This window comes from Oxyura jamaicensis, chromosome 11 (genome assembly GCF_011077185.1).
Source record: "Oxyura jamaicensis isolate SHBP4307 breed ruddy duck chromosome 11, BPBGC_Ojam_1.0, whole genome shotgun sequence".
Taxonomy (NCBI): Eukaryota; Metazoa; Chordata; class Aves; order Anseriformes; family Anatidae; genus Oxyura; species Oxyura jamaicensis.
Genome location: NC_048903.1, coordinates 2,239,797 through 2,265,191, shown reverse-complemented (window position 1 = coordinate 2,265,191; position 25,395 = coordinate 2,239,797). Strand labels below are relative to the sequence as shown.

Here is a 25,395-nt window from a genome sequence, read left to right as displayed (position 1 = left end):
CTTCCCATACCTACAGGGGGGGAGTGCCACACTCTCTGTGGTGGTGCATGGGAGATGAGAGACAACAGGCATAAACTGAAAGAAGGAAGGCAGAGCCTGGATATAAGGACAAACATTTTCCCCTCAAGGACAGTCAAGAAGTTCCCCCAAGCAACTGTGCATTCTCCATCCTCGGGGGGTTTCAAAACTGGAATGGATAAAGCCCTGAGCAGCTGGGTCTGGCCTCAGGGCTGACCCTGTTTCGCAAAGGCCGTTGGACTAGAGACTTGCTGGGCTTCCTTCCAACTCGAACTGTCCTGTGAATTATCCTGCTTTCTGATTGTTTATTTAAACACATTTATGTGGGAGGGGAGAAGATTGCAATTGGTATGAAAAAATCTTTGATTTCTGCTACAGAAACATGATTTCTTCTTTGAGAAGCCTACTTTTTAAATGAGTGATAGCCAGCAGACATTCTTTTCTGATATAAACAACCACAAGTACATTAACTTCAACTGTACTTAACCATATTTACATCAAAAAAGGCCTTGAGATGCAGATGGTGATGAAAGTATGTTTCAGTATCTACCCTTGCACCAAGCTGACTGCAGACTAATGGCAATTTGAAGGGTTTATCATATTTACCTAGAACAGCTTTCACAGTGCTCTCTACCTGTCATACAGCTGAGCCTATATTGATTAGTTGGGTTTGTGCAGCTATCCTGTAATTTCTTCTGGCAGTCATCAGTCTAGCAAGTTGGCTAGTTTATCCAGTACAGCCCAGCTCGTCTTGCAGCTTGATCCCAAGATATGAAACAGCAGGGAGCTTGACACAGTTGTCCAGTTAGGCTCGATTTATGCCTGCTTCGTTTCACTGGAATGTGAATCTGCTCACACATTTAAAGGAAAGCCCACAAAAATGTTAAATGCTACCATGCTCATTCAGACCTAAAAAGGACATGAAATCTGAAGCTGTCAGAAGTTTAATGAAGAAATGAGTGCAAAATCCTCTCTCTTTTGAAATAGCTGTACACCATTCATAACGGTTCCCATGTCTGTACAGATTTTCCCTCCCCAGCCCTCTTGCCCTGTTACATGAGCTTTTGTTTGATCAGCACTTACAAAAAAAAACAAACAAACAAACAACAAAAAAAACATAACACGAAGGAACTAATAAAAACAAAAGGACATTTCTGATCAGCAATTACAATTGGAATTAAAATCTCTCTCCTAGGTGCAGAGTCCCAGTCACACACAGTCCAAACTAAAACTTCTGATGCAACCAGCCCTGTGTAAACCCCGTAAAGCCACCATTATTAGCACAGATTTTAAACGCCAGGTCACTTGTCCCAGCCAACGCAGAGCACGCAGGTCTGCTTTGCTTAACGTCTCCCCTGGGCACATCTAAATAACGCCTTAATGTGTGGTTTAGAAATACCTGATATATTGCCAGTCTGCGCTGATACAGCCGTACTGCCCTGTGCAACAACAGGCCAGGAGGTTAATTCGGGTCTGGAAATGGTACAGCCACAGCCAGCCTCCCACGGGACTCTGCTAAAAAAAAAAAAAAAAAAAAAAAAGAGAAGAACACATACTTTAAACTTTCATCATCAGCATATAAAATCCCTGTGGAGACAAGGTCAGTGTACAAGGCTAATCAGAATTAAACTTGCTGGGAGAAGGAAGGACAAAGCCCTGACCTCTCCCTCTTGTCCATGTCTCTCATGCTCCCCCTGCACTAATGTTAGAGGGTGCAACCCTGCCTTGTCCTTGCTGACATTTTACCATGAATTAATTCCCTGGGCAAAGTAGCTAAACTAGTCAAGGTCCACTCTCAAGCAGCCAAAATTCTTGTGGCTGAGTCTGCATGTGTAGCTGAGTCTGTCATTTGCCATTTGTGTGATGCATCAAAGGCTCCGAACCAGACAGAAGCTCCCTCATGTTACAGGAGTGGGGAAGAAACACCAGGTCTCTTTCCAGAACCTTCATCATTGCACACAACTCCAGTCACAGGGACTGGAATCTGGCTCAGCACCGAGCTGAACTGTGCATTTTCATCTATAAGATGCACACCTCTGTTGTGCTACCTGTTTAGTGTAGCCATTTCTGTCCTAGAAATGGAAACTTAAACTTAAAAACTCCCCCAATATACTCTATTGGGATAATTACCTGGACTGTAGCACCAGCTGGACACCATACTTCAGAGGATTTGTGGTAGCAGGGCAGCAAAAACTTAATCCTTTCCTCTTGGTTTTGCATACAGGTTTTCCATCCCCAAGGACTTTATCATGGAGAGAAGACGATTCAAAAGCTACTCCCTTGCAGGCTTGGTGGTGGATGGGAGTGGGTCTGGGTTGTCTGTCTCATGCCTGGATAGTGACTCTGCTCACTTCTCCCTGCCAGACTCCACCGGCAGCATGAACGGTGTGGACATGCTCAAAGTGCACTGCAGCCACCCACACCTGATAGTGCAGCTCAAGTTCTGCAAGCAGGAGAACTGCCGCCGCTTCCTGCAGAGCTACCGGGAAGGAGCGCTCCAGGAGTCCCTCCAGAACCACCTCCAGCTCTCCCTGGCCATGACCACAGTGCCTCTAGAGATGGAGCTGAAGGCTGGCAACGAGCACCTCGACAACATGCTGAAGGATGAGGATCGCTGCCTGGAGTGCATCTACAGAGAAAAGGTGAATGGGAGAGGGAGGGAAGCAAGGCAGCGATGACTATCACAGGATGCAAGAAGGGGGTTGCAAATCCTGCTCTGCTGCAGCATGCTGGGCTGTTGAATTCTCCATCCTTCAGCTCTCAGCTGTACTATGGAGAAACAGCTCTGCCCTTCCCCAGAAATTATCTGTGCACTTACCTGGAAGGGCCACAGCATTACCTAAATTGGCCAACAGCGATTCTGCTAAACCACTGCAGTCTCTGTGTGGCTCAGTTAGTGTGGCTGTTATCACCACTCAGATCAGGCACAACATGTCTCGACACACCTGTGAGGCTGGCAGGGAGGAGAGCAGTCCCGTATGGAGCAATCGCTGCCCAGCACCTTCCTCCCCCACCTCGCACACCTCCTCCTCTGAGCAGCAGTGGTAACTGCTCCTAAAAATGAGCACGATTGCACCAAGGGCTTGTGACAGAGCAGGGACAGGCAGCATCTGCTGCCAGCAGGAAGGCTGCCGTTCTGAGGGCAATGTCTCTCTCTCAGGGATGACGTCTAACATCTTGCTCATCTCATGCTTTGGCACTGGCACGCTAATCCTGCTAGCGAGAACAGAGGGATCTTGTCATTTCACCACAAAACCAAGGCACTTGATGTGATTAAACTCCTTGCCTTTCTCCTCTCCTTTTTTATTTCCCACCTGGAACTAGCAATACCTGAAAGTTCTGGTTCCCTCTCGATGATCCCCAGAAATAGGTGGTCACCGACTCCCTGGGACGATTAGGCACAAGAGGGTGTTTGGATAGGGTGCTTTTCTGCAAGCACGGAGATGAAATGCAAACCATTCAGCCCTGGACCAAACACATATCACAAACCCTGTTAAGTTCTACTTGCTGCTCCCTCCCTCTGCTAAATTAGCTGACTGGACAAAGAGATGGGCTTATTTTGTTCCCCACAACTGACTCAGTCTGACCGCTGCCTAACAGCAGAGCAGTGAGAAAGATCCGTCACAGGCTGGGGGCACTGCTGGGAACCAACCTCTTGTATGTGAGCTAAACACTGAACCGAGTCACAGCACTCACCCACTTCGACTCTTCCCATGTGCTTTGACTTATTTCTTTATCCCCTTTCTCCTCTCTTGACCTCTTTGGATGTCAGATTATTTTGGAGGTCTTGGTTAGCAAGAAAAATTGGCTTGCAGAGGATGTAGAAAGTGCTAGGAACAAAAAAACTTATGTAATGGAGGGGCAGGCAGAGAGAAAGGGAGTAGCAGGAGCTGCCTACTTTGGTGGCCATGAGCTGTTAGATCAGGCCACCCTATTCTGTGGATCTGACCCTCATGTGGAGTAAATCAGAGAAGCCCCACCACCTGTGGTGCACCCTATTTCTTGCAGAGGGCTGCTGACAATAAACCCAGCCTAGGAGCGGGTTCAGTGCAGCCTGTGAGCCGTGAGAAACCCAGGGGAGATTGCCTATTTCATATCCCATTACAGATTCAAATTCACACATTTATGGCCAGAACTCCATCAGATTATCTTACTCGATTCCCGATTTACAACCCAAGCCGCGCCGACAAGCTGCCTTCCACCGATGGCTTTGCACGGCGGCAATCCTGGCTCCAACCACTGATGCTGTTTGCGTTACAGCCTGACCGCCTGCGGGATGAGGAGATCACCGATCTCGAGGAGTATTTCAAGAGCCTGATCCTTCACCAGAACATCAACAACAACCTGCCTGCAAAGGACTGCGCATCTCTGAACTCCCCATCTCTACCTTCCCAAGGCAGCTCTTCCTCCTCGCAAGTCACCTTCCTCTTTCAGGGACAACAGTTTGGTGAGTGGCTGGGACCAAGCCAGAGAGCCCTCAGTCTTCCCTGCCACAAGGCAAAAAGGGAGGATTAATGTTCCTATTGGGGTCTACCTCAGGTAAATCAAGGATCTGCAGCATCCCGTAAGGAAGGAGGTGGGATAGTACTAAGATATTCCCATACACCTCAGCACTTTTCTTCCTGGGGTGACTCAGAGCCAGATGCTTCAGAGTCTGTGTCCCTTTCCAGCTCCCTCACATTTTAAAGCTCCTTAATACTGAAACGAGAATTGCAGAGTAGTTTTCTTTCCCTCCACATTACTTGATCGAGTGAGTCAACAGCACGGGGGCTGGATCAGACTGGGAAGGCTGCTGTAGAAGTAACCAGCCTCGCTTTCAGAGAGGACTGCTTAGCCCAGGCTCTCTGAGGCACACCGTCTGTCTGTCTCTGGTGTCTGCCCACTGTAGACAGCTTTGAGATAGTCTCACACAGCAATTTTAGCTTGAGATCACCTATTTTTTTTTATTTTTTTTTTCTGAGTGTGTTTAAACTGTGTATACAGCTTCCAGTGTTAAACAGCTGAGCTCCTGGCTCCTGGTCTCTGTTTCAGTATTTTAAGGATGCTTAGGTAGGGAAGGGGGCCTTGGTCAGAAAAGCCTGGCTGAGTTGCTTTTGAAAGGCTGAAACAAATAAAGAGGATGAACAAATAAAGAGGATGTCCGTTAGAGAAAAGCGAGCTCTCGCAAACTACAAGGCATTTTCATCCCAGGGGAGAAAAAGAGAAAATAGACAGTGCCAAGCTTGTGCGGTGGGGACAAGCCCACGTGCCCTGCTATCACGGAAGGACTTCAGAGGGAGAATGACCTGAGCCAGGCAGGGAGCCCAGAGGTGCCAGGGCAGATGGCTGGGAGCAGGTAAGTTGCCACCCAAGCCACCACCGCTGCCCCTGGGGAGTGCAGACTGAAAGCGGAGAGTGGTGTGAACAGCGCCTTGCTTCCAGCCTGCTCTCTGCACAAATACTGCAGGGTGTCCCAGGGGACCTTGAGGGGACACATCCAGCTCATACATGCATAGCAGGGAGACTACGTGGGGAGAGTGACTCCGGTTTTATTCTCCCTTTCCAGCAGAGGATTGCTGTCTGAGCGCACACCCTGCCCACGGGGTCTGGTCCCTTTAGCCTCCATGCTCTCACTTCTGCTCCCAACTCAGCGCTCCCCTGGTGTTAAAACACCAGCGGACAAGCAGAGCAGCTCCACAGCTGTTTAATAACACACTGTGCATGCCGAACACACTCCCTGCTCCACCAAAAACTGAGCAAACCTTGGGCAGGCCCTGGCTACATCCCATCAGCCATGAAACCCAATGTTTTATCTGCTCTCTGTTCCTTTCAGCCAACAGAACACTCACCCCAGACGACCACCAGAAATTTGCAAAGCTTGTGTCCAAGAAATGGAAGCAAGTGGGTCGCTCTTTGCAGAGGAACTGCCGGGCCCTGCGAGATCCTGTCATCGATAACCTGGCCCTCGAGTATGACCGAGAGGGACTATATGAACAAGCCTATCAGCTGCTGCTCAGATTTATCCAGTCGGAGGGGAAGAAGGCCACAATAGCGCGACTAATCGCAGCCCTGGAAGAAAATGGTCTCACCAGCTTGGCCGAGGAGCTCTTGGGCCTCCATTCCCATGAGGACTCCTAGAGCCCAAAGGGCAGTGGCATTGTTGAGGGCTTCCTTGCTTTAGCTAGTGTCTGAGACTGCTGCCAGTGTCTGGGAATGTAAAGCCCTGAAAATCACCGCAGGTTTCTGTGTCGGTGGCAGTGCCGTGGAGGAGAGGTTCTGCGCTCCCAGAGGCCAGCACAAAGCTCTGACGTTCCTTATTTCTGTTTCCAGAAGTCAGCTTTGCCTTCCTATGAACTGGTGAGAGAGGCTTTCAGCCTGACTTCCTTCCTTCACAATGAAGCAGCCAGACAAGTTAAAGGGCCCGAGGGGAGGAAAAGGAGAAAAGCAAGGAAGGCATCTCAGAAAATTCCTATGGGAAGCAGACACCACCGGTGTTTTTCAGATGTGGCCCACGGCCATCACCTGGAAAGCTGCAATATATATATATTTTTATATTGAAGACATTTATGCCCTCAGGCATGACACTGAGCAAAGACAAAGGAAACGTCATTTTTTAAAAAATAATTTTCCTTCTTTGCTCTTCAAACAAGGAACACCTGTGGCATGTGCATCTGTCCTGCCCTGCCCCAGCATAGCTCCTTCCCACATCTTGCCACCTGAAGATTCCCCTTTACCTGGGACAGTTGTAATCTTCCACAGGGCACAATATCACTGCTGTAGAACACATTTCCAGCACCAAACAAGCAATATGTATAAGCTTAAATTCAAAGAATGATTCCCAGCTCCTTCTGGACTGTGGTGATCACTAATATATTGACTAGATCGCATTCAGCTCTTCCTACCAATCTGAAGAAGCCTCCATCTGTGAAAAGGAAAACACAGCATTGGAAGAAAAATATACAGTCCTACAGTCTGCAAGTTCCCTATGGGCTGCAGATTGGAACTGCTCTTCTACGGTGTGTTGCAGCATCAAATACCACCCTGAGCCCAGCCCACAGAGCCAAGCAAGCCCCTCTGACCAGCTGGCTGCCAGTGCCTTCGCTCACTTCTTAAAAACCTGCCCTGGGCCTGCTGAGTTCACCAGAGAGGATTGCTCGCTCCTGGTGTGTCCCAAGGGTCAGGATTTGCACCGAGCGTTTCTGTGCTGCGTTGTCACTGCGTGACAATTGGGCATCAGCTCCTGGGCCTTGATTTACCTGCCCTGCTTTTGAGGGGAGAATATTGCTTCCAAGAGAAGGCAGCCAAAACCCAGGGTCGACTCGTGTTCAGTTCCAGTGGGATAAGCCTGCTGTCTCCTGGTGCGTTGATGCAGACTGCAACAGAGCAGAGTTTTACCTTTGCCTATAAGAAAGCACAGAGCAAAAAGTTTCTAGTGTGACATGGATCCCATGAAGCACAGCAAACAACCTGACTACCTTTGACATATTCCTTATGCTTTCCTGATACGTTATTTTTTTATAAGTTTCTGTTAATTCTCTCCCTCTTTGACCTTCCCAGCCATGGGAACAACCAGTGGAAGTTATGTCAGGTGTAGAAAGTGGCTCTGCCAGCACATGAAAAGCCTGCGCATACACGCAAGTATCAGGCCACTGGCAGTCAAGACAGCACCAGCTTTCAAATAGACAAGCCCCGATGGCCTTTTAAACCACAACTCACCTCTTAATCCTTCGCTGGAGTCAAAGCTTAGATTTAGTAAAGAGAAAAGCAAACTTGGATTCAGGTGTGGGCTCAGATCTGAGCTCGGGGGTCTGGTGTTGCTCCCTTTCCTTCTCCTAAATGCATGCTGGAGCATCAGCTCACTGAAGACTCACATCAGCAAGATTTAGATGACCAGTTTCTATCCAGTCTGGGTCTGCATGCTTCAAACAACCTGAGCATAACCTGAGGAACTTGGCCTTTGTCTGCAGGTTTTGGATCCCCAAGGTTACATACACTGTGTAGAAAGGAAATGGAAGGGGTCAGAGAAAGGGAGAATGTTGTCAGGGTGTCAAGCTGTTTCCTTAGCTTCAGAGAAAGCAGGACTTCATGCAGGCACTATTTCTATAAAGACTGTAGCCCCGTGGCATTTTATTAAGTCATTCTAAGTTCGTGCTGCTGCAGCCTCATCTTCCCCGTTCCCGCTGTGTCCTGTCCTCTCCCTTTCAGCAGTACCAGTGCCTCTGCCAGGTTTCAGTTAGGGACCAGCACAGTGATGCTGAACCTTCATTAGTTTTGGCTGCTATGGAACCCTACCTCAAAGCATGTAGCTTGCCTTGGCTGGGAAACTCTGTTTGGCAGCAGCCCAGCCAGCCAATGGTATAAACAAAAAAAGAACTCCTCCCCCCAAAACCAAACCAAACCAAACCACAACAACAACAAAAACAACAACAACTTTAACACAAAGACACATCAGAAACTTGAAAAATACTTTAAAGGGCAAGAGGATTTGCTCTTGATTTTGCAAAAAATGTTTTTAGAAAACAAGATCATATGCACAGCCTGCTGTCTCATTTGTAATGACTCTTTCTAAGCTTGCAGTCTACAGCTATTCACGTGCACATTTATACACAGTTACAAAGCAGCGACCCACTGGTGTGAGCTGCTGGCTTTTATTTCATCTGTTAATGCTCAAAATGAGGGTTATTCTTCAGCATCTATTTAAAGTCCAGAAACTTTCTTTGCTGCTATTGCTGTATTACAGAGGACTAAGCATGAATGCTCTTTTTTTCTTAATGCAAACCTTGTGCATTTTATTACTCTGCGAGCACTTGGCATATGTGTTTCCTCTTACTCACAGATTCCCTCTCAAAAGTGCCATTAAGTGCTGGAGCTCCTGGCAACCTTTCTGGAACATCATCATCTCTAACAGCATTCACAGGTACCTTATTTGCAGAGATGCAAAGGAAAAGGGTTTTCCATTGATATTCCATAGTGGAATCGTGCTGAGCACGTGGCGCGGTTTAGGACCCTTAGCGGGGGCTGTTTCATACTTTCTTTTCAGTGAGCAGTCATCATCATCAACCATACGTTAGATGCTACGTAAACCTGATTCTGGTCTCGGGCAGAGTCCTTCCTGCTAAAAGAGATGGTGTTGTGTGTTTTTTTTTTCAGTATTATTCGGCACAAGCATAGATAAAGACAACTTTCACAAGTGCCTTCAGATGAAATAGATAAATTGGATCGCAAATACCTAATGTTGTTTGCATTGATTTGACACTTGGTTATGGCTTGATTCCAAACTTAGGTCTGTTTAATCCAGAAGCCTGGGCTGCTTTACACCACAGTGCCTGCACCTGATCTTACACCACGCAGGACAGGAAGAAGCACTCGCAAACAAAAAAAGATTAGCAGAGATTTGTCAAAGAAATTAGAAGCACGTCTTCTTTACCTCTGATAGTAAAGCGATGTGCAGAACTGGAGAGAGTTAAATGCTGAGGATTACTGGCTACTACACCAGGAAACTCAGTGCTTAACGATGGACCCAGGGGCTCTAATAAGCATCCCAGGTGGCTACCTGGCTGCCAGGCTGTTGAAAGAGGAGCGCACTCGTGCAGACCACATTTCCCATCTCGATTATTTTCCTTCTTGTCTAGCGTGTGAGATAAGCTATGAGCAGTGCTGCAGCTGAATTTGGCCTCATCCCATTACAGCTCTTCTCTATGTATTGAGAAGTGCCTGAAAAAAATATTAGGTGGTTGGGGAGGCTGGGGAGGAAGCAGAATCAAACATGCATCAAACCAGCACACATTAAAAGCAAGTGAAGATACTAATCAGTTCTATATTAAAAAAATGAAATAGACAAAACATAAAACAAACAGCAGAAACCAGGCCAAAACATGCTCAGAGGAAGGGATCCAAGAGGGCTTTCTTGTGGCAGAGATTGTTTTTGTAGCTTTAGCAGTGTTTCACATTTGAAGGAGGCTCCTTTCAGTCTGCCCGAAGGAATAAAAGATGCATCCAAAGGAGAATTTGAATGACTTTTTTTTTTGGCATAGCTGAGCTGGTGTTCAGCTGGACAGAAAGGAGAGTGAAAGTCAAAGTGCTCACCGCATAGACTTTGATAGGAGGTTTCTGATAAAGAAAACTCAGAGAACACCTTGATCCAAAATTGTCACAAAATAAAATATCAGAGTGCCCTGGAGGTCTGAGTCAGCCCTCTTATCGCTCTTAGATGCCTGTTAAAAATACACCATGGAGTTTCACTTGCCGGCTGACGATGACGATGCAGAATCACAGCAGATTAATCAAGATGGGTAGAGAAGGTGCTCGCTCCTCTCAGCTTCAGTTCTCATAAGCCACAACTGCTTGCAGTGGACAAGTTGACTCGAAAACAAGGAAAGGGTTTCAACATTATTGATCGGAAGCACTTAAAAATCATGAGCCAGAACTTAAAGAAATCATAAAATTTACTTCCAGATTTTCACAGCAAGTCAAATTAAGAACGAATGTCAAGTGACAGCTTGCAGCAATGCCTTCCAGGTTTCTGTTTTCAGTTTCAGCCCTACAGTCGAAGAGAGATGGATTATTTTTAATGCAGAATGGGATGCTGATGTCAGAGCACTGCCGAGCTTTATGAAAAAATGTGAGTCTCCAAGTAAAACAGAGTTTGCTGGAGTTTCATAGCTAGGAAGTCTCAGAGCTGCCTCTGTTTCAAGATTTGGGGGAAACTGAGGCAGAAAACTTTGCACTGCTGTCAAAATATAAAAACCTTTAAGGGCAAAGAGTGTGTAGGCTGAGGGAAAATACTTGTTCAGAGAAGTCATAGGTGCTTGGTGTTGAAGATGCTCCAGGCAAAGATTTTTTTCCCAATGTGAGCAAATTGTGCTTTTTTTCCTTACCTGTTAATTTTGCCATTAACTTCAAAATCTTCTTCAGCGCTGAGAAGACACCCCGCTGCCTGGGTGACCGTGTTGTCTCACATCTGCCATTTCCACAGGTACCTTAATGCCATCCGAGTTGCACCACAGCAGCTCCCCACTGACTCAGAACCTAACGTAGCTCATGCAGCATCGTGGAGCTCCAAATTCGATTACTTAAACTCAAAATTTTGGTATAGCTGTGAACTTCTGCTATTGTACACCCAAAACCAAGGGAATACTCAAATGGATTTCTTCAGTCTGACCCATGTTGGGAGTGGATAAATGGAACTGAGGAGGTACGCTGCTGGCTGAGGGTCTGGCCATTTGTCTTTTGCATAGAGATGGGCCCAATTGGTGAGGCAATTTAAGGCCTGGAGTCAAAAAAGTATATATTTTTCTTCTCTGGATCTAACTGAGCTTGAATTTTTAAAGCCAGTGAAGGGATTTGGCCATACGTCTCTAATTGAAATCAGTAGGAGATGCGTGGTTAAGTCCCTTAGTCATCAGCGGAAAAATCCTTTGCTGACCTTTCTAATTCCAAATTTCCATGATACTCAGCATCAGATCTGGATCAGCCATCTCCAGCTCTGGGATGCGATGCCATGTATACTCAGGTCTGAGGCATTCGACCTCCACGGTATTGTCTTTTATAGAAGAAAGCACTTTGGTCTATTTTTTTCCATTCTCTTTTATAAATAAACATATAGTTTTGATGAAAAGAGCCTTGGAAACTTTCTTTTCTAACACTTAATGGAGTCGTAAGAAGAAAGGGGGTCACTAAAGTTCTGACCACATCGGCTATCATCAGCTGTCTGAGGAGCATCCAGCTGAAGTTTCTGGGTGCACAATAGGGTCCTGCCCAAAGTCATGCGTTTCTAGGGAAACACTCCAAGGCTGGTGGCCCACCTACAAGTTCATGGCTCCGATCTCAAGTCAAAACCAAGCTAATCCACCGTGTTTTTTCAGTTTCCAGCTACTGCTTAGATGAAGCTTTTCAGCAAACACAGCCAGGAGGGGAGCTCTGTCCCAGACCTGATGTGTGGCAGAAGTCCCCGTGTTTCTTTCAGTGCCATTATGAACCTGGGGCTCCTCCAAGCCCACACCATCACTGTAATCCCACTGTAATCCTCACCCTTAGTGAGCTTTCTCACAAATTGCGAGCCCTGTGGGTGGGGAGGCGACAAACTTGGACTTCACGTGTTCTCCAGTGGGTTTGCACAGGAAGCTGCTGGCTGACCTGACAGCTGAACTCGGGGAAATCCCTTCTACAAACTTGAGCAGAGCACTATTTCACCCTAAAACACTTAAGTCCCGGGCAGTACTTTAATCACGAGATCAGCCCTTCTTTAATTAGCACAACGCTGTACCCCAGCTGCTTGGCTTGGCACCTCCTGGAATATGACGATACAGGGGGGTGGGAAGACGTCTGGTACGTGGTGCACTTAACACCATGTGAAAAAGGCAGGAAGTCCCAAAACCTGGGTGGGGGAACGTGGTGGAAACACGGGCTGTGAGAGCACGATGGTTTGAGGGAACGGTTCCCCTGGCTCCACAGCTCTGAGCAAAGGAGGACAGCCCTTACCTCCGTGACTGCCACACAGGGGAGGGACGGAAAACAGCCTGGGGCTGCTGCTACAGAGGAGACCGAGAAATGTACCTTGAGCTGGCGCAGGGAAAGTGCAAACGTGTGTAACGTTTATGGCCGAGGTTTCTCATCAGCCACGCTACTCAGCAAGGAGCAGCTACGTGTCAAACAGCTGCAGGTCCGGAGGAAATAGCTTTCCCAGCCTGGAGCACCCACATGCAGGGTCTGAGGGTTGCTCTCCGGAAACTTGTTCACATCGTGGCTTTTCCCGGTGACATCGTGTTCAATAAAGCAAAACACATGAGCTGGATTTAAAAAAAAATACAGACACACAAAAAACAAAAACAAAACAAAACAAAACAAAAAACATTATTACGTTAAGTTTGAAAAACCGTCAGGTAACTGTGAAAACAACCAAGTAGATCAAAAGCTGTTTTTATGACAAGTTTGGTGTAAATGAAAAACTTTGCATACTACAGGGGCCGCTATCTGGAAGGGGAAGAAGGGCTGGTGCTTCCATTGCAGAGAAACCAAGAGATAGGGAAGGGTGCAAATGCAGTCAGATTGGTAGCGACAGCCATTTAGATTTGGCTCCAGATAAAATTTTGTACTGAAGTAATTCAAATTAATTGGAAAAAAAAAGTGGGGTTTTTGGTTCAGTGTTTTGGGAGGAACCCTCACATCTCTTCAGCCTCCACACCTTCCGTTGCTTTCCTACTAGAAGGAAGAAACAACCCCAACGTGGATTTTCAGCTGACCTGAACCAAACCTCAGTTTCTTATTGTGAGCCTTTACAAAGTAAATAATCACAATGGGACTAAAAATTAAAAAATGCCAAATTACAAAAGAAAAAAATTGACAACAAAACTATTAGAATAAAAATCCCACCCATTTTTCCGGTTGTTGTAAGGAGTAAAAGAGAGGAGTTACTGGGAGCCCCCAGCCCGGCACCGCGTCCGATCCCTCTCTGTCCGTGCCGCGGGGCTGGAGGACGTCCACGCTCCCCAGGCCACGTCACGTGTCGGTGCTGGAACCGGCCCCAGCTCCTTCCCCGGCGCTCTCGCTCCATCGCCCCACGACGCTCAGCTGGTGCCCGTGGGGAGGGAGCCCCGTGGGCTGAGCCCCCGCCGGCCCCACAGGCGTGTGGGGAGCTTTTGGGGCTCTTTGGGTGAAAACAGAGCCCCAGCCCCGCTTTGCTCAGCGAGGATTTCCTCGGTTTCGCTTGAAGGCTGAGGAATGTCTCCCGCTAACGGCATCCAGATGTGCCTGCTTGGCAGCCCGCAGCTGGGACACTACCGGGGGGACGCAGGATCAGCGCGATCACAGGGACTGTAAGTATCTGCTAAGGGCTGGGGGGAGCTGGGCTGCGAGCGGGGGGATTCTCCCATCTCCTCCTTGCCACGCTGCCCTCTGCCTTTTGCATCGCGGGTCTGGAGATGTTTTGCAGTGCAGAAACCCCAGTTGCAATCGTTAACGCACAGCAGAGCTGCCGCAGCCCCTGAACGTGCAGTCCCCATACTGCACGGGTTGTGCTCTATTTTAAGAACTTTCTTTGCATGTTTTCAGTTGCTTTTACGGGAGAAAGTTTGGGGCTTCTTTAGAGAATGGCTGCAGTGCTGCGAGGCAGGGCTTTCTCCCAGCCCCGAGCAGCATGTTACGTTTGCAAATCATCTCCTTCCAGCAAGGGGACACGAAGCTTTCCCTGGGGTTATGCTGTTGTGTGCTCAGAGCGAAACGTCGGAATGTTTAAGCAAGAAGAACAACGTTCAGTCCCAGTGAGGCAGGAAGTCACCGATCAGGACTTGTAGCAGCTTTTGGCAGATTGTGCTAAGCTCACGCCTTGGGAATCGGCTTTAAATTCGTGGAGCAGGTCAGCGTGATGTCCCTCTCACAGCTGTGCCCAGGTGTAACTGCAGGGCCACGCTAAGGCGTTGTCATCGCTGTTCCGTGGCGCCGCATCAGGGAAAGGATCTGTCAGAGGTGCAGGGTGGGGAGAGGAGGGCGGTTGCTTTGATGCGGCTCTTCCTTACCCCACCATGAGCCTGCAAGGTGTTACTCTCCTCCTGCGCTGCTTAAATGAGCAGAGGTGCCCTTCCCAAACCACGCCACGTGGACCTGAGTGATTTAAGGCCATGGGACCGTGCCATTCCCATGGGGATGCTGCAGCTCCCTCGCTGGGAACCCTCAGCTTCCAATGCCAGCCTTCAAGCACTGAGCAGGAGCTCCGACGTTTCTCCACTGTTTCAGTTTTAACACCTGACAAGAAGCTTCCCCCACGCAGGTAGAAGCTAAGAGGAGGGAACTGAGCAGCTGTCTGCAAGGCCAACGTGTGACGGGTGTCGCAAAGCGAGGCTGGCAGGAGAGGCTGCGATAAAACGGGGCCGGCCAGCTGGGAAACTGATGAAACCACACATTTCAGGACTGGGGCAAAGCAGAGAGATAAATAAGGGCTCCTCCTGTCTTGCAACAGCAGGGAGCCCATCTGTTCATTCGCAGCTCTGCCAGGGAAGCTGGAACAGGCCTTTGGATGGAGACCCGCGCTTCTGCGACCAGCAGAGCTTTTGCCTCCAGGTGCTGCGATGGCAGTGGTGACACTGCACGGGGCAGGAGCAGCCATGGAACTGGCCAAAAACCTCTGAGCAGCTCCAGCACGTAGCCGGACACCCAGAGACCCAGCGCTGGGCTCCAGGGGGGCTGGTGCCTGCTCCGGGGGCTGCAGAGCAATGGGCAGCCCTGTGCTGCTTTCGCCTGGCTCTGGCTCTCGCTGCTGAGCCCTGGGAAAGCTCCACTAAGACATTCAGCTAATTAAATCCTCCAGCCTGGTTTTGGTTTGTTTATAGCCTTTAAAATTGAACAAGACAGGCTCTTTTTTCTGGTTAGGCAGCTTAGCGATTGTTTTTCTTACTTCATTTTTCCGGGGCTTTGCACTAACCGACATGCCAAAGGGCAGCTCTTGCCTTTCAGCCCGCCCTGACTTCCAGGCACGACTGCATCATTCAGCATCCCTTCTGTGAGTCTAGGGCTCCAGCTGAGACCTCTTCATCCTGCAATGCACAGGCAATATGTGTCCAGCACCAAAGCCACATAAAGCATCAACAGTGAGGATTTGGTTTTTGCCTGTGGAAAACAAACAAGATCAAAAAAAAAGAACCCATGCAAGACAAAACCTTGTTACGTGACACCCAGGTACAGAAACTGTAGACTGCAAACTAACACAGAACTGTATTTTTTTCCCTTTAAAGACTACAAAACCAGCTCAAACTGTTAAACCTGAGTTGTTTCATGCATGTTTTCATGGACTGCATGCTGACATCTTCCAGCAGGCACCCTAAGAAGCCCAGGCATCCATGGGATGAAAATTGCAGGCAAGATCTGCACCGAGAAAACTCAGCTGAGATTTTGAAACCTTTGCATTAGCACTTCACTTCTGATTTCTTTACAAGAGGAGGACGGCAGCCTGGCACAACTCAAAGGGAACAAAACAACTGTTGTGCAAAAACCCACGGTCATTGCATTTGCCTGTTCAGCAAAGTATTTAATTTAATCCAGTGGTGTGGATGTCTAATAGGAGCATAAGCTGGAGCAACAGGAGTCTGAAGGAGCCTGGGATGCTCCTGGCACCCTGAGGGGCTGTCGGAGGCCAGAGGGGTTGCCAGCAGGAGGGGAAGGTCTGGAGGAAACCCGGCATCACCTGGGAGCAGCGCTGGTGAATGGCAGCTCTGTTTCTCTGCCCAGCACAGAGTCTGCGGAGGGGGAGCCTGGTCCCAGAGCTGGGCAGCAGCTGCGCCAAGGGGAGGGACAGCACAGAGGGCGAGGCTTAAAGGAAAAAGAAAATCTAATAACCTGCTGGTGAAGTCCCCGTAGCTGTCAGACAGCCTGGAAATTGCAGAAACCTGTTGGCAGCAAGGAGCAGATTTCTTCTGGGGGACCAGGAGGCCCTCAGCGCTCGCAGGACCTGATGCACAGGGCAGTTGGTAACGTGGTCACAAAGACACGTGGATTCCCAGCACAAGAGCCAGTCCGTGTCACTTTGGCAGAGAAGGCAGGGTTGCAAAACAGCTGAGCACAGCCTCTTGCCACCGGTTTTGCTGTGAGGTCCTCCAGGACCTGCCCTGGGAGCTCACAGCAGGACAGGAGCAGCAGGGCTGAGCAAAGTAGTAACACTTTGTGCAGGGAGGTGAGCGGCAGCACGTGGATTTAACGTGGGGAGATGCTGCACAGAAATGATTCCGCTTCTGCTGAGAGCAGAGCGGAGGAGACAGAGCGGGGATGCAGAGAGAGGATCACAACTCTCCTCTTCTGCTGGAGGCCCATTCTAGCTTCTGCTGGCAGCTAGCAGGCACAGCCAGGGTGGAAAAACTGCTGGAAACAAGCTGGGAGTGGGACATGCGCACAGCCCTCCTGCCGCCTGCAGGGCCCCAGTGTTGGGTTTTGAGCCTTGTTCGCATGAAACAGGTTCAACAAACACAAAGCAGAAGTAGCCAAAACCTGACGTGCTGTCTCAAAGCAGCCCCGACACCCCCAGTTTTCCAGGTTCCCCTGAGGACTGCAGAAACTCAAAGAAGCCAGTGGTGGTGGATCCCCAACACCTTCTTTAGCTCATCTTACAGAGAAATGGGTAAAACACCTCCGTCAGCAACCACAGCCCCTTCGGCGCACAACCCAAACCTACCAGCAGCTGCTCCAGCTTCAGGAACGAGAAGAGGACCTGGGTGGGAACACTTGGCAGGGCGGCAAGCTGCTCTGGGGCCAAACACAGCCTCACTTTGCCGTTTTGGACCCTCTTCCTTGACATTTTCAGTTTGCTTTGATACCACAGCTGCTTTTCCCGAGGCTGAGCAGGTTGAGTCACCACGTTCCCAGGCACAAAGCAACGTGCCAGAATCACCAAGACGTCTTGACCGAAATCCAGGAACGGGATCCAGAGGCTTTTCCCCACGTGTGAGCAGAAACACCAAGTACTGGAGACATGACAGCTGCTGCAAGAGAAGGAAACTTCCAGGATGAGCCCAAAGCTTCATGTCATTCAACTGAGAATTAAGGATTAGTAGTTTTTTATTCATTTTTTTAAGTCATCATTTAACTGCTTTTATAGCAGCACTGCTTGGCCATCATTCAGAATCCTCCTCTCAAATAAATGAAAGCCAGGAGGCTGGTGGCTGCAGATCGCTCTTGGCCTGACCAGACAAGGAGGGATGGCTTTGGACTCAAGGCTGCTCACCTCTGCTTTGCACTAACTGTGGAGCAAAGTGCTCTGGGTCACCTAGGGCTCCTCCACCTCTTCCCATCGTCACAGCAGCCTCCCCGAGGCAATGTTTGAGGCAGCAGATTTATAACCTCAGCAATGCTTCACAAGCTGGACAGAGACCCCCAGAACATCCCAGCACAGGGGCATCCGTGTTGGATGTAGACGAGAGGCAAGATGCTGTGCTGCGAAACACTCTGCTGTGGTCTTTTATCTGGCATCAAATATTTGCTGAAAGCCCCATATTTTTTTTTTTCTCCCCAGTGTCAAGGAGGATGAATAATCTTTCTGGCTCAAGGACATGCCAGAGTCATCAATCGCTCTTGAGCGGGGGACAGGACAGCTTTTCCCACACTGACATCCATGTATAGAGCTGACACCTGTGTAAGACTTGAGGACATTTCCTCCAGAAGAAGGAAATACATAACCTTGACAGGAAAACCCATATAATCTAATCAAGGATTCACATCAAAGGCTGGCAACTCCTTTTGAAAACTATGGCTATATATTCAGCGCTGAACTGCTTCATTTCAGCATGAAAATTGCTATTTCAGATTCTTTTCTTTCAATAAATGAAAACACAGAAGAAAACCTGGGCTATCAGCCCAGGCTTGTAACAATTTAGGGCTTTTCTTGGCTTTTTTGAGGGTCCCTATTGCCAGATCCTGAGATGCTGGCTGGATAAATCTGTAAGTCATGGAAATCATGAGTTTCATGACACACACGTTTTATTCCAAACCCTAGCTGATAAAATTAAACATGGGATAGAGCCAGGACTTTTATCCAGCTCCTTAATTACCATCTGGAGCCTGGCAGCTGAAATAAGATCAAACTTTTGCACAGAAAAGGGAAGAAAAATTGCCATTAAAATAGGGAAAGAGAGGAGACTTTACAAAGAGCTTAAGCGGAGACACCCAGACATCCCAGCACTGCCAGGATCCATCCTACCAGGGGCTGCGCATCTCCCGCTCGCTATAGAGCGCCGTGGTTGCCTATCCCCTTACAGCAGAAGTAGGAAAAATTCCTCAGTTTTAGTTTCCAGGAGTTATTTTGAGAAAGGGTCCCTCTTTCAGGTATCTGAATATCACCCAGCAAAACTTGTTGCTTCTGATCTGTGCCCACGTAAGAGGGACAGCATGGCTTTCTGTCTCCTTAGCAGGTCCAATTCAGTGCCACGCCCTGGGTGTAGTGGGACTTGCCTTTCATTTCCTGCAGCTTCTGGAAAATTATTGAACGTAATTTGAGGGAAAGCCTGCTGGGAACTGTGTCGTGACAGATAAAGGACGATTTAGCACACGAGACACACCGCAGGTTGCTGCAGAGACCACAGTCAGACTTGCCAAGGGTAACGTGCACAAAACAGACATAAAATGCAAACAGCCTGCAGGCATTCGAAAGGACTCTTTCACAAGGCTGAAGATAATTGTAATTTGAAAGCTGGGCTGGTTAAAACATCTGTCTGGCCTAGGAGGAAAGCTAAAGGTACAGCAAAGTTATGCTTGGAAAAGAGAGAGCTGATACCATGTGATGGCACACTGCTCTCCACTTCAACAGCAACTTGGAGAGGGGGGTTAAATAGCGATGAAAAAAAAAAAGTATTTTCAAATACGGAGATCCAAGAAATGTGCATCTAACAATTTTAAATGTGCTGGCCAAGAAATCAACTGTTTTATTAGTTTTAATTTTTCATAAATCTTGAAATGCTGCATCCATGCCTGGGGGTAAGGCTGTGCTACTGTTTAATACTTCAGGGTTACACGCTCGTCAATCTCATTTTGAGCTACAAAAAGCTTACCTTATGCCTGATACAGTAATCGTGGTTAATAAACAATTAGCAGGGGATACAATCCATGATAATGAAGAAAGATTTGCTGAAAATGGGTGCCACTGAGCTAAGGAGGGTCCTGGTTTAGGTCAGAATACACAGTTCTGACAAGGCTGTAGCTGCCTGAGAGCCGTGAGTCAGCCTGATGGCAACGGGGCTCGACTGGAGGCTGGGAATCCACCCGCCTGCTCTCGAGTTTAACAATGCTGAAAACAGTTAAGTACAGGAAAAATTGTGTAGAAAACCACAAGTCCTGGCTCCTCCACCCTCTTCTGTCCTGCTTCAATGCTTCAGTCCCTTAAGCGAAGACAGACTGCGGTGCAAGCAGACCGCTTTGGCTCAAGAAGTTTTTGGATAACATCTTCTCAGCTCGTTCAAAGACAATGACAGCAAACTGTAATACCTTCAAACATATCTCCTACTAATACAGAACAGGCAAAACAGATTTGTAAATCACGTAGGGGTGTAAACGATTGCTGGTGTGCCTACAGCCGGCTCTCTCCCTGAACTAGATTGACTCCCTGCTTTCAGCCTTCTTGTAACTCTCCTTTTTTTTTGTTTGCAGCTGAAGAACTGATGGAATGAGACAGGCCATCTCTGGGAAAAGTGTAAGTGGAGAATCAAATCCTGTATTTCAAAAGGCAGCTTCACTGCCCATATGTGAATAAAACACTCCTAATGCTAGTCTCTGCCTTGCTTCTGTGTTCTGGGATTTACCTGTGCATCTCTTGCTTAGTGGTTAGGAGCAGGGCGGCAGAGGCAACGTGCCTGTACCCTTTCTAACCTTATTAACGGAAGAGAAGTTATTTGTAACAATTTAATATTTTATAAAGATTACTGGCAGCAAAAGGGCCCTATGTGCATTCAAGAGTGTGCGTAATGTATTCATCTTGAAGGCGTAACTCATAGCTGGGTTGAGAGTTCATTTTGCGTTTGGGGAAAAGTGCAGCGATTGCCCAGCTACTGAAAAGCTGCCTGTCAGCAGCCAGTTACCAAGTCAGAAGGAATTAAAACCCAATGATTTCTGGAAGCATGGCACTGTCCATCGTTCCCTGCTTTGGGAAGAGCAAGGTCAAAAAGCCTCTGAATTGGCAAAAAGCATTCCAGAGGGAGGGACATGGGAGGAAGGGCAGATTCATGGTGTATTTTGAGAGTGGGGGTATTTTGGGAGTGGTTTTCAGGACGCTGGATGACTTCTTGGTGACTTATACCTGCGCAAGTCACAAAGCCTGATCGCTGGGATCTGTGTTAGGTTTGGGACCTGTGCATCTCTTGGCGAGTTCCTTAACATGTCTTGGTGTTTCCATGAGTAAAATGTAGTTGCTGGCTAGTTTTCTAAATCCTCCTTGGTGACGTGCCATGCCTTTATTTACAGATGGACATTGGTGTCAGGAAGCTCAAGCACAGCTTTTAGCAGTCCCAGGAAGACCACGGGGACAATGAGAGTTCGGCTCAAAGGGGATGCGATCTGTACCCTTCTCCTGGTGGTCGCACTTTGCTCTTTACTCTACACCCAGCTGGAGCATTTCACCCCGAAAGGGCACAAGGAGCCGACGCAGAAGCAGCCTTCAGTAACACAGCGAATACTCTCCGACCCCAGAGCACCTGGGAGACCCACACCAGCAGAGGCAACAGCAGCCAGACCCCAGTTAATTCCCACTGTTAGACGAACAGAAGCAGCTAACACCAGGGTCCAAACTACAACCCCAGTCCCAGCAGCTGATTCTGCCTTCAACTTCAAGCGCTATCTCCTAAACAAGGACAACAGGAACTTCAACCTCCTCATCAACCAGCCCAAGAAATGCAGGAGAACACCCGGAGGTCCGTTTCTGCTCATCGCTATCAAATCGGTAGTTGAAGACTTTGACAGACGGGAGATCGTCCGGAAAACTTGGGGCAGGGAGGGTTTGGTGAACGGGGAGCAGATCCAGCGAGTGTTCCTCCTGGGAACACCAAGGAATAGGACAGCACTGGCCACATGGGAGACCCTGATGCACCAGGAAAGTCAGACATACCGTGACATTTTACTTTGGGACTTCATGGACACTTTCTTCAACCTGACCCTGAAGGAGATCCACTTCCTGAACTGGGCTGCTGAATTCTGCCACAATGTGAAATTTATTTTTAAAGGCGATGCTGACGTTTTTGTTAACATCGAGAACATTGTTGACTTCCTCAAAAGACACGACCCCACTGAGGACCTCTTTGTTGGGGACATCATCTACAACGCCCGGCCCATCCGCGTTCGGAAGAGTAAGTATTATATCCCAGAGACCATGTACGGGCTCAGCATCTACCCAGCCTATGCGGGAGGAGGAGGTTTTCTGCTCTCCAGCTGCACCATGAGGAAGCTCTCCAGGGCTTGCAGAGAGGTGGAACTCTTTCCCATCGATGATGTCTTCTTGGGCATGTGCTTACAGAGAATCAACCTCAAGCCCATTCTGCATGAAGGTTTCAAGACCTTTGGGATTGTCAAGCCTTCTGCTGCCCCGCACCTACAGACGTTTGAGCCCTGTTTTTACAAAGATCTCATGGTAGTTCACAGCCTGAAAGTTGCTGAGATCTGGCTGATGTGGAACCTGCTGCACAGCCCGAGGCTTTCCTGTACTCAGAAGAAGCAAGTGAAGAAGCCTTTCCAATGGAAGAGGAAAGCTCAAACAGCAACACAGGCATCACCCCTCAGATAATGCAGGCAGACTGCAACAAAAACACAAGGCAAAACAGCTGAGAAAGGGAACCTGGAATTTTTGCAACCAAATGAACAGAGTTTAGAAGTAGAGGGCTTTAGCACACCGTATTTACAAGAAGCAGACAACAAAAACTATTGCAGAAATGTGCCAAAATTCCACATTTGCACACACATACCACGTAGGTCCTACTCCAGTAACACGCCCAAATAATCCTAACAGTAACTTTAATTTATTATTATTTATTAGAGTAACTCTAGTGCTTAGCAGGCCTATGTGTACAGACACATTGCAAAACGCAGTCTGTGGAGACGTGTCAGCATTGTTAGACATGTGCAAAATGGAAGGAGAAAGAAGAGACGAGGCCAAGAAGAACAGGGATTGCTGTCAACTTGTTCCTTTGATTAGGACTGGAATTACTCAGACTCGATGAAAAATAAGCAAGCTACACAATTAACTAGAGCAAAGGAAATCAGGTGTCCTCAGTGGGTGCTCAGATGAAATCACCACTGCCTGGTTAGCTTTCTGTGAGCCTCAGAGAAGAAAAGAGCTATTGAATCGGAGTCCCACATGTTGCAGAACTACAAGAAAACAAGCCTGGGGGCTAGGGCTGACACAGCTGGCTGAGCAGAAGCCATATGAGTAGGTAACTGGGAAGGGGTAAGATCACTGAAGGGCCTTAAAAAAAGGAAAAGAAGAACTTTCAGTTGATCCCTTTTCATGTCTTGATTTTTCATTAATTGTAGCAACACGAGAGTTCAAAGACATGCTCCACTGACACGCTGTCAGGACTCGGGAGAGCAGTTTATGGCACTTCAGTGAGCTCAGGCTCCACGTTACACTGACTGGTGCTCAGCGAAGGCTCAGAGCTGTCCAACAGCATCCAACATCTCTTACCACGTAATCCAGATCTTCAGAAAGCTATCTGGAGAAATCCTTTTGGCCTTCTGCTTGTGAGAGTGAAAGCACAGAGCTGCTGCTTGCATCACTTTTGAGAGCTCCTTCAGACCAAAGGAAAACTTGTCAATGGACTGGGCTGGTTCCTCCAGACCTCGGTGCTCTTCCTGGCACACAGTCAGCTGCAAAGAGCAGCCAAGACTTTCAACATTGCTGCGGGTGTCATGTGAAGGAAGAAAGCAGTCTTCAGACAAAAGGGCTTCAGAATAAAAGCCTTTCTAAACTGATTGAAAAAAAAAAAAAAAAAAAAAAGAAAAAGGCAGCAACACAGAAATTTTTCTGTTGGTAGATGACTTTGCATGTTTCAGTTAGTCTGTAACTTCATAAATATTTTAAACATCCGACAAGAACACTGGACTGGTTCGTTTTTCAAAGAACTGTCAATACTTCAGAGCACTTCAGAGCTTTTTGTTTTTCCAGCAGCAGATTACCATAACAGAACATCCTTTTCTTGGATATCAAAGAGGAAGCAAATCCCTCCAAATCAGGGTTAAAAAGCTATGGTATACTTGAGGCAAAGAGCCTGGATTCACTTTTGATACTGTATTTGCTAATCCTTTTGCAATCTTTTCCCCCCTCAACAAAACTTTTATTCAGAGTATCCCAGATGCCATGCCCCTTCAGGAGGACACATCCACACAGCTTCAAAGGCAATCACAGTGTCATGAACCTCCAGGAAGCTGCTTTCCCTTAAACAGAGCCTGCTGCACAGCTGCACTTCAGACCTGGGTGTATCCTTCCTCCCATCCAGCTGCAGGCTGGACTTTGCTCTTGTATTAACTATGCACACAATGTGAAGGAAAATATGCTGGTAGTGTCTATCAACAGACTATTGAAAAGAGACTTACGTGTTAGCGTAATCTTCAGGCTATCGTAATCTTCAGGCCTTAACGTATTTCCACGGAAAGGCTGGCCATGTAGAAATCAAAGAACCAAAAGCCGATTTCGGGTATTTTCAGGAAGAGAGCCTGAAATCTGAAATTCTCATGCAAGCTTCACAAGGAAGCTCTGGAAGGTGTGGGAATAAGCCAAAGCCTCAGTGGTGGGAGAAAGCTGTGCCCATCTGCTAAACCATGTGATATGTATTTATGAGTTTGTACAGAAACATATTACCTGAGATTAGTTTACAGTTTGGGAAGTTATTTATACCATAATTAAAAGATAGCATGCAGGCATGCCTCCAGTTGTCAGAGTGAGTCTGTTGAATGCATCTGCATATACACAAGACTAACACCACATGTATTTTTCATGAAGACAGCAACTTGAAAATGCATTATTCATTGTTTTGGATAACTTGGTAAGTCTTTCCTTATGCTGGACTTAATTTAATGATAACAATAGAAAAACAAACACAGCTTACCTAACGATTTCTTACAAAGCAGCTGGTCAGGTTCAGCAGTCTTTACTAAGATCTTCCTTTTATGTTTGGAGATGCATTAAGGTTTGGCTCCTCCCTCTATAACATCTTCAGATCTGCGATCTACCCACAACAAGGCATTAATGAGTACATTTTATTCCAGATCAAAGTAGCAGTTCAACATCCTCCTGTGCCAGCACACATCCTGGTGGCTGGCAGAAACAGAACTAGGGCAAGCTGTTCACTCCATTGCCTTAGTCTGTGGAATAGCTCATTTCTCTGTCCAGTTAATATAAATCTAACATCTATTAATGAAAGATACATCTGCTTTTATTTGTCAGTCTTCGCTGTGCGGCCCGTTTCATCTGTTTTTAAAAGTTTCCATTTGTTTCTGCAGTTAAACTGGAAGTTTGCAGACCCCAAATGACAGCATCATGTGCTGTGAAAACACTGGAGGGCAGAGCTGTACCCACTGCAGTTTATTAATCTCTTACTGCTACAGCAGGCAAGAAGCCTTTGAATGAAGATTATTTCCTAAAAAATGTGTTTTTGTTTTTTTCCCCAGAAAATCCTAAAATCCTCGGTGCTCAATAGAATGAGTAGGAAAGACCCTCTACTGACTTCCTTTTGAAGCGAACTGCTAGATGTGGATCCAGCTCAGCTCTGAATGCTCTGGTACAGCTTGTTAGGGAAATGAAAAGCATGCAGATTATTTTATAGAGATAGATTAGTTAGTGATTGCAGAGATTGCAAGACGTGTAAAAAAAAAAGCATTGCTACTCACCTTATACATCAAGGAGGAAGGGAAAACTGGGATACCTAGAGAAACTATAATGCTAAAAAT

General features: G+C 47.5%; 2 protein-coding genes and 2 long non-coding RNA genes across 5 annotated transcripts in view; 2 read left to right on the top strand and 2 right to left on the bottom strand.

Moving 5' to 3' along the window:
* Positions 1 to 11,614, top strand: part of TRADD (TNFRSF1A associated via death domain) — a 15,490-nt gene extending 3,876 nt beyond the window's left edge. For both annotated transcript variants that reach the window (XM_035336391.1, XM_035336392.1), the window contains exons 3-5: positions 2,383 to 2,660; positions 4,279 to 4,465; positions 5,831 to 11,614. In XM_035336391.1, the coding sequence (XP_035192282.1) occupies positions 2,383 to 2,660; positions 4,279 to 4,465; positions 5,831 to 6,135 (770 nt within the window). In that variant the 3' untranslated portion in view covers positions 6,136 to 11,614. The remainder of the gene's footprint in view (positions 1 to 2,382; positions 2,661 to 4,278; positions 4,466 to 5,830) is intronic.
* Positions 367 to 9,560, bottom strand: LOC118172491. Its single transcript, XR_004753722.1, has 5 exons — positions 9,425 to 9,560; positions 9,027 to 9,112; positions 6,732 to 7,990; positions 1,418 to 1,533; positions 367 to 866 (listed from the first exon to the last, which is right to left on the bottom strand). It is a non-coding gene; the product is annotated as an uncharacterized LOC118172491 (long non-coding RNA).
* LOC118172492 lies at positions 10,414 to 25,395 on the bottom strand. Its single transcript, XR_004753723.1, has 4 exons — positions 24,555 to 25,395; positions 17,153 to 17,459; positions 12,553 to 12,785; positions 10,414 to 10,537 (listed from the first exon to the last, which is right to left on the bottom strand). It is a non-coding gene; the product is annotated as an uncharacterized LOC118172492 (long non-coding RNA).
* On the top strand, positions 13,503 to 24,372 carry B3GNT9 (UDP-GlcNAc:betaGal beta-1,3-N-acetylglucosaminyltransferase 9). The gene is made up of 3 exons (XM_035336381.1): positions 13,503 to 13,811; positions 20,116 to 20,158; positions 20,926 to 24,372. Exon 3 carries the CDS (start codon positions 20,990 to 20,992, stop codon positions 22,235 to 22,237), a length of 1,248 nt encoding a protein of 415 aa, XP_035192272.1. The 5' UTR covers positions 13,503 to 13,811; positions 20,116 to 20,158; positions 20,926 to 20,989; the 3' UTR covers positions 22,238 to 24,372.

Excerpts from the sequence above, each read along its gene's own strand:
- B3GNT9 (XM_035336381.1), top strand. The coding sequence starts at position 20,990 with ATGAGAGTTCGGCTCAAAGGGGATGCGATCTGTACCCTTCTCCTGGTG.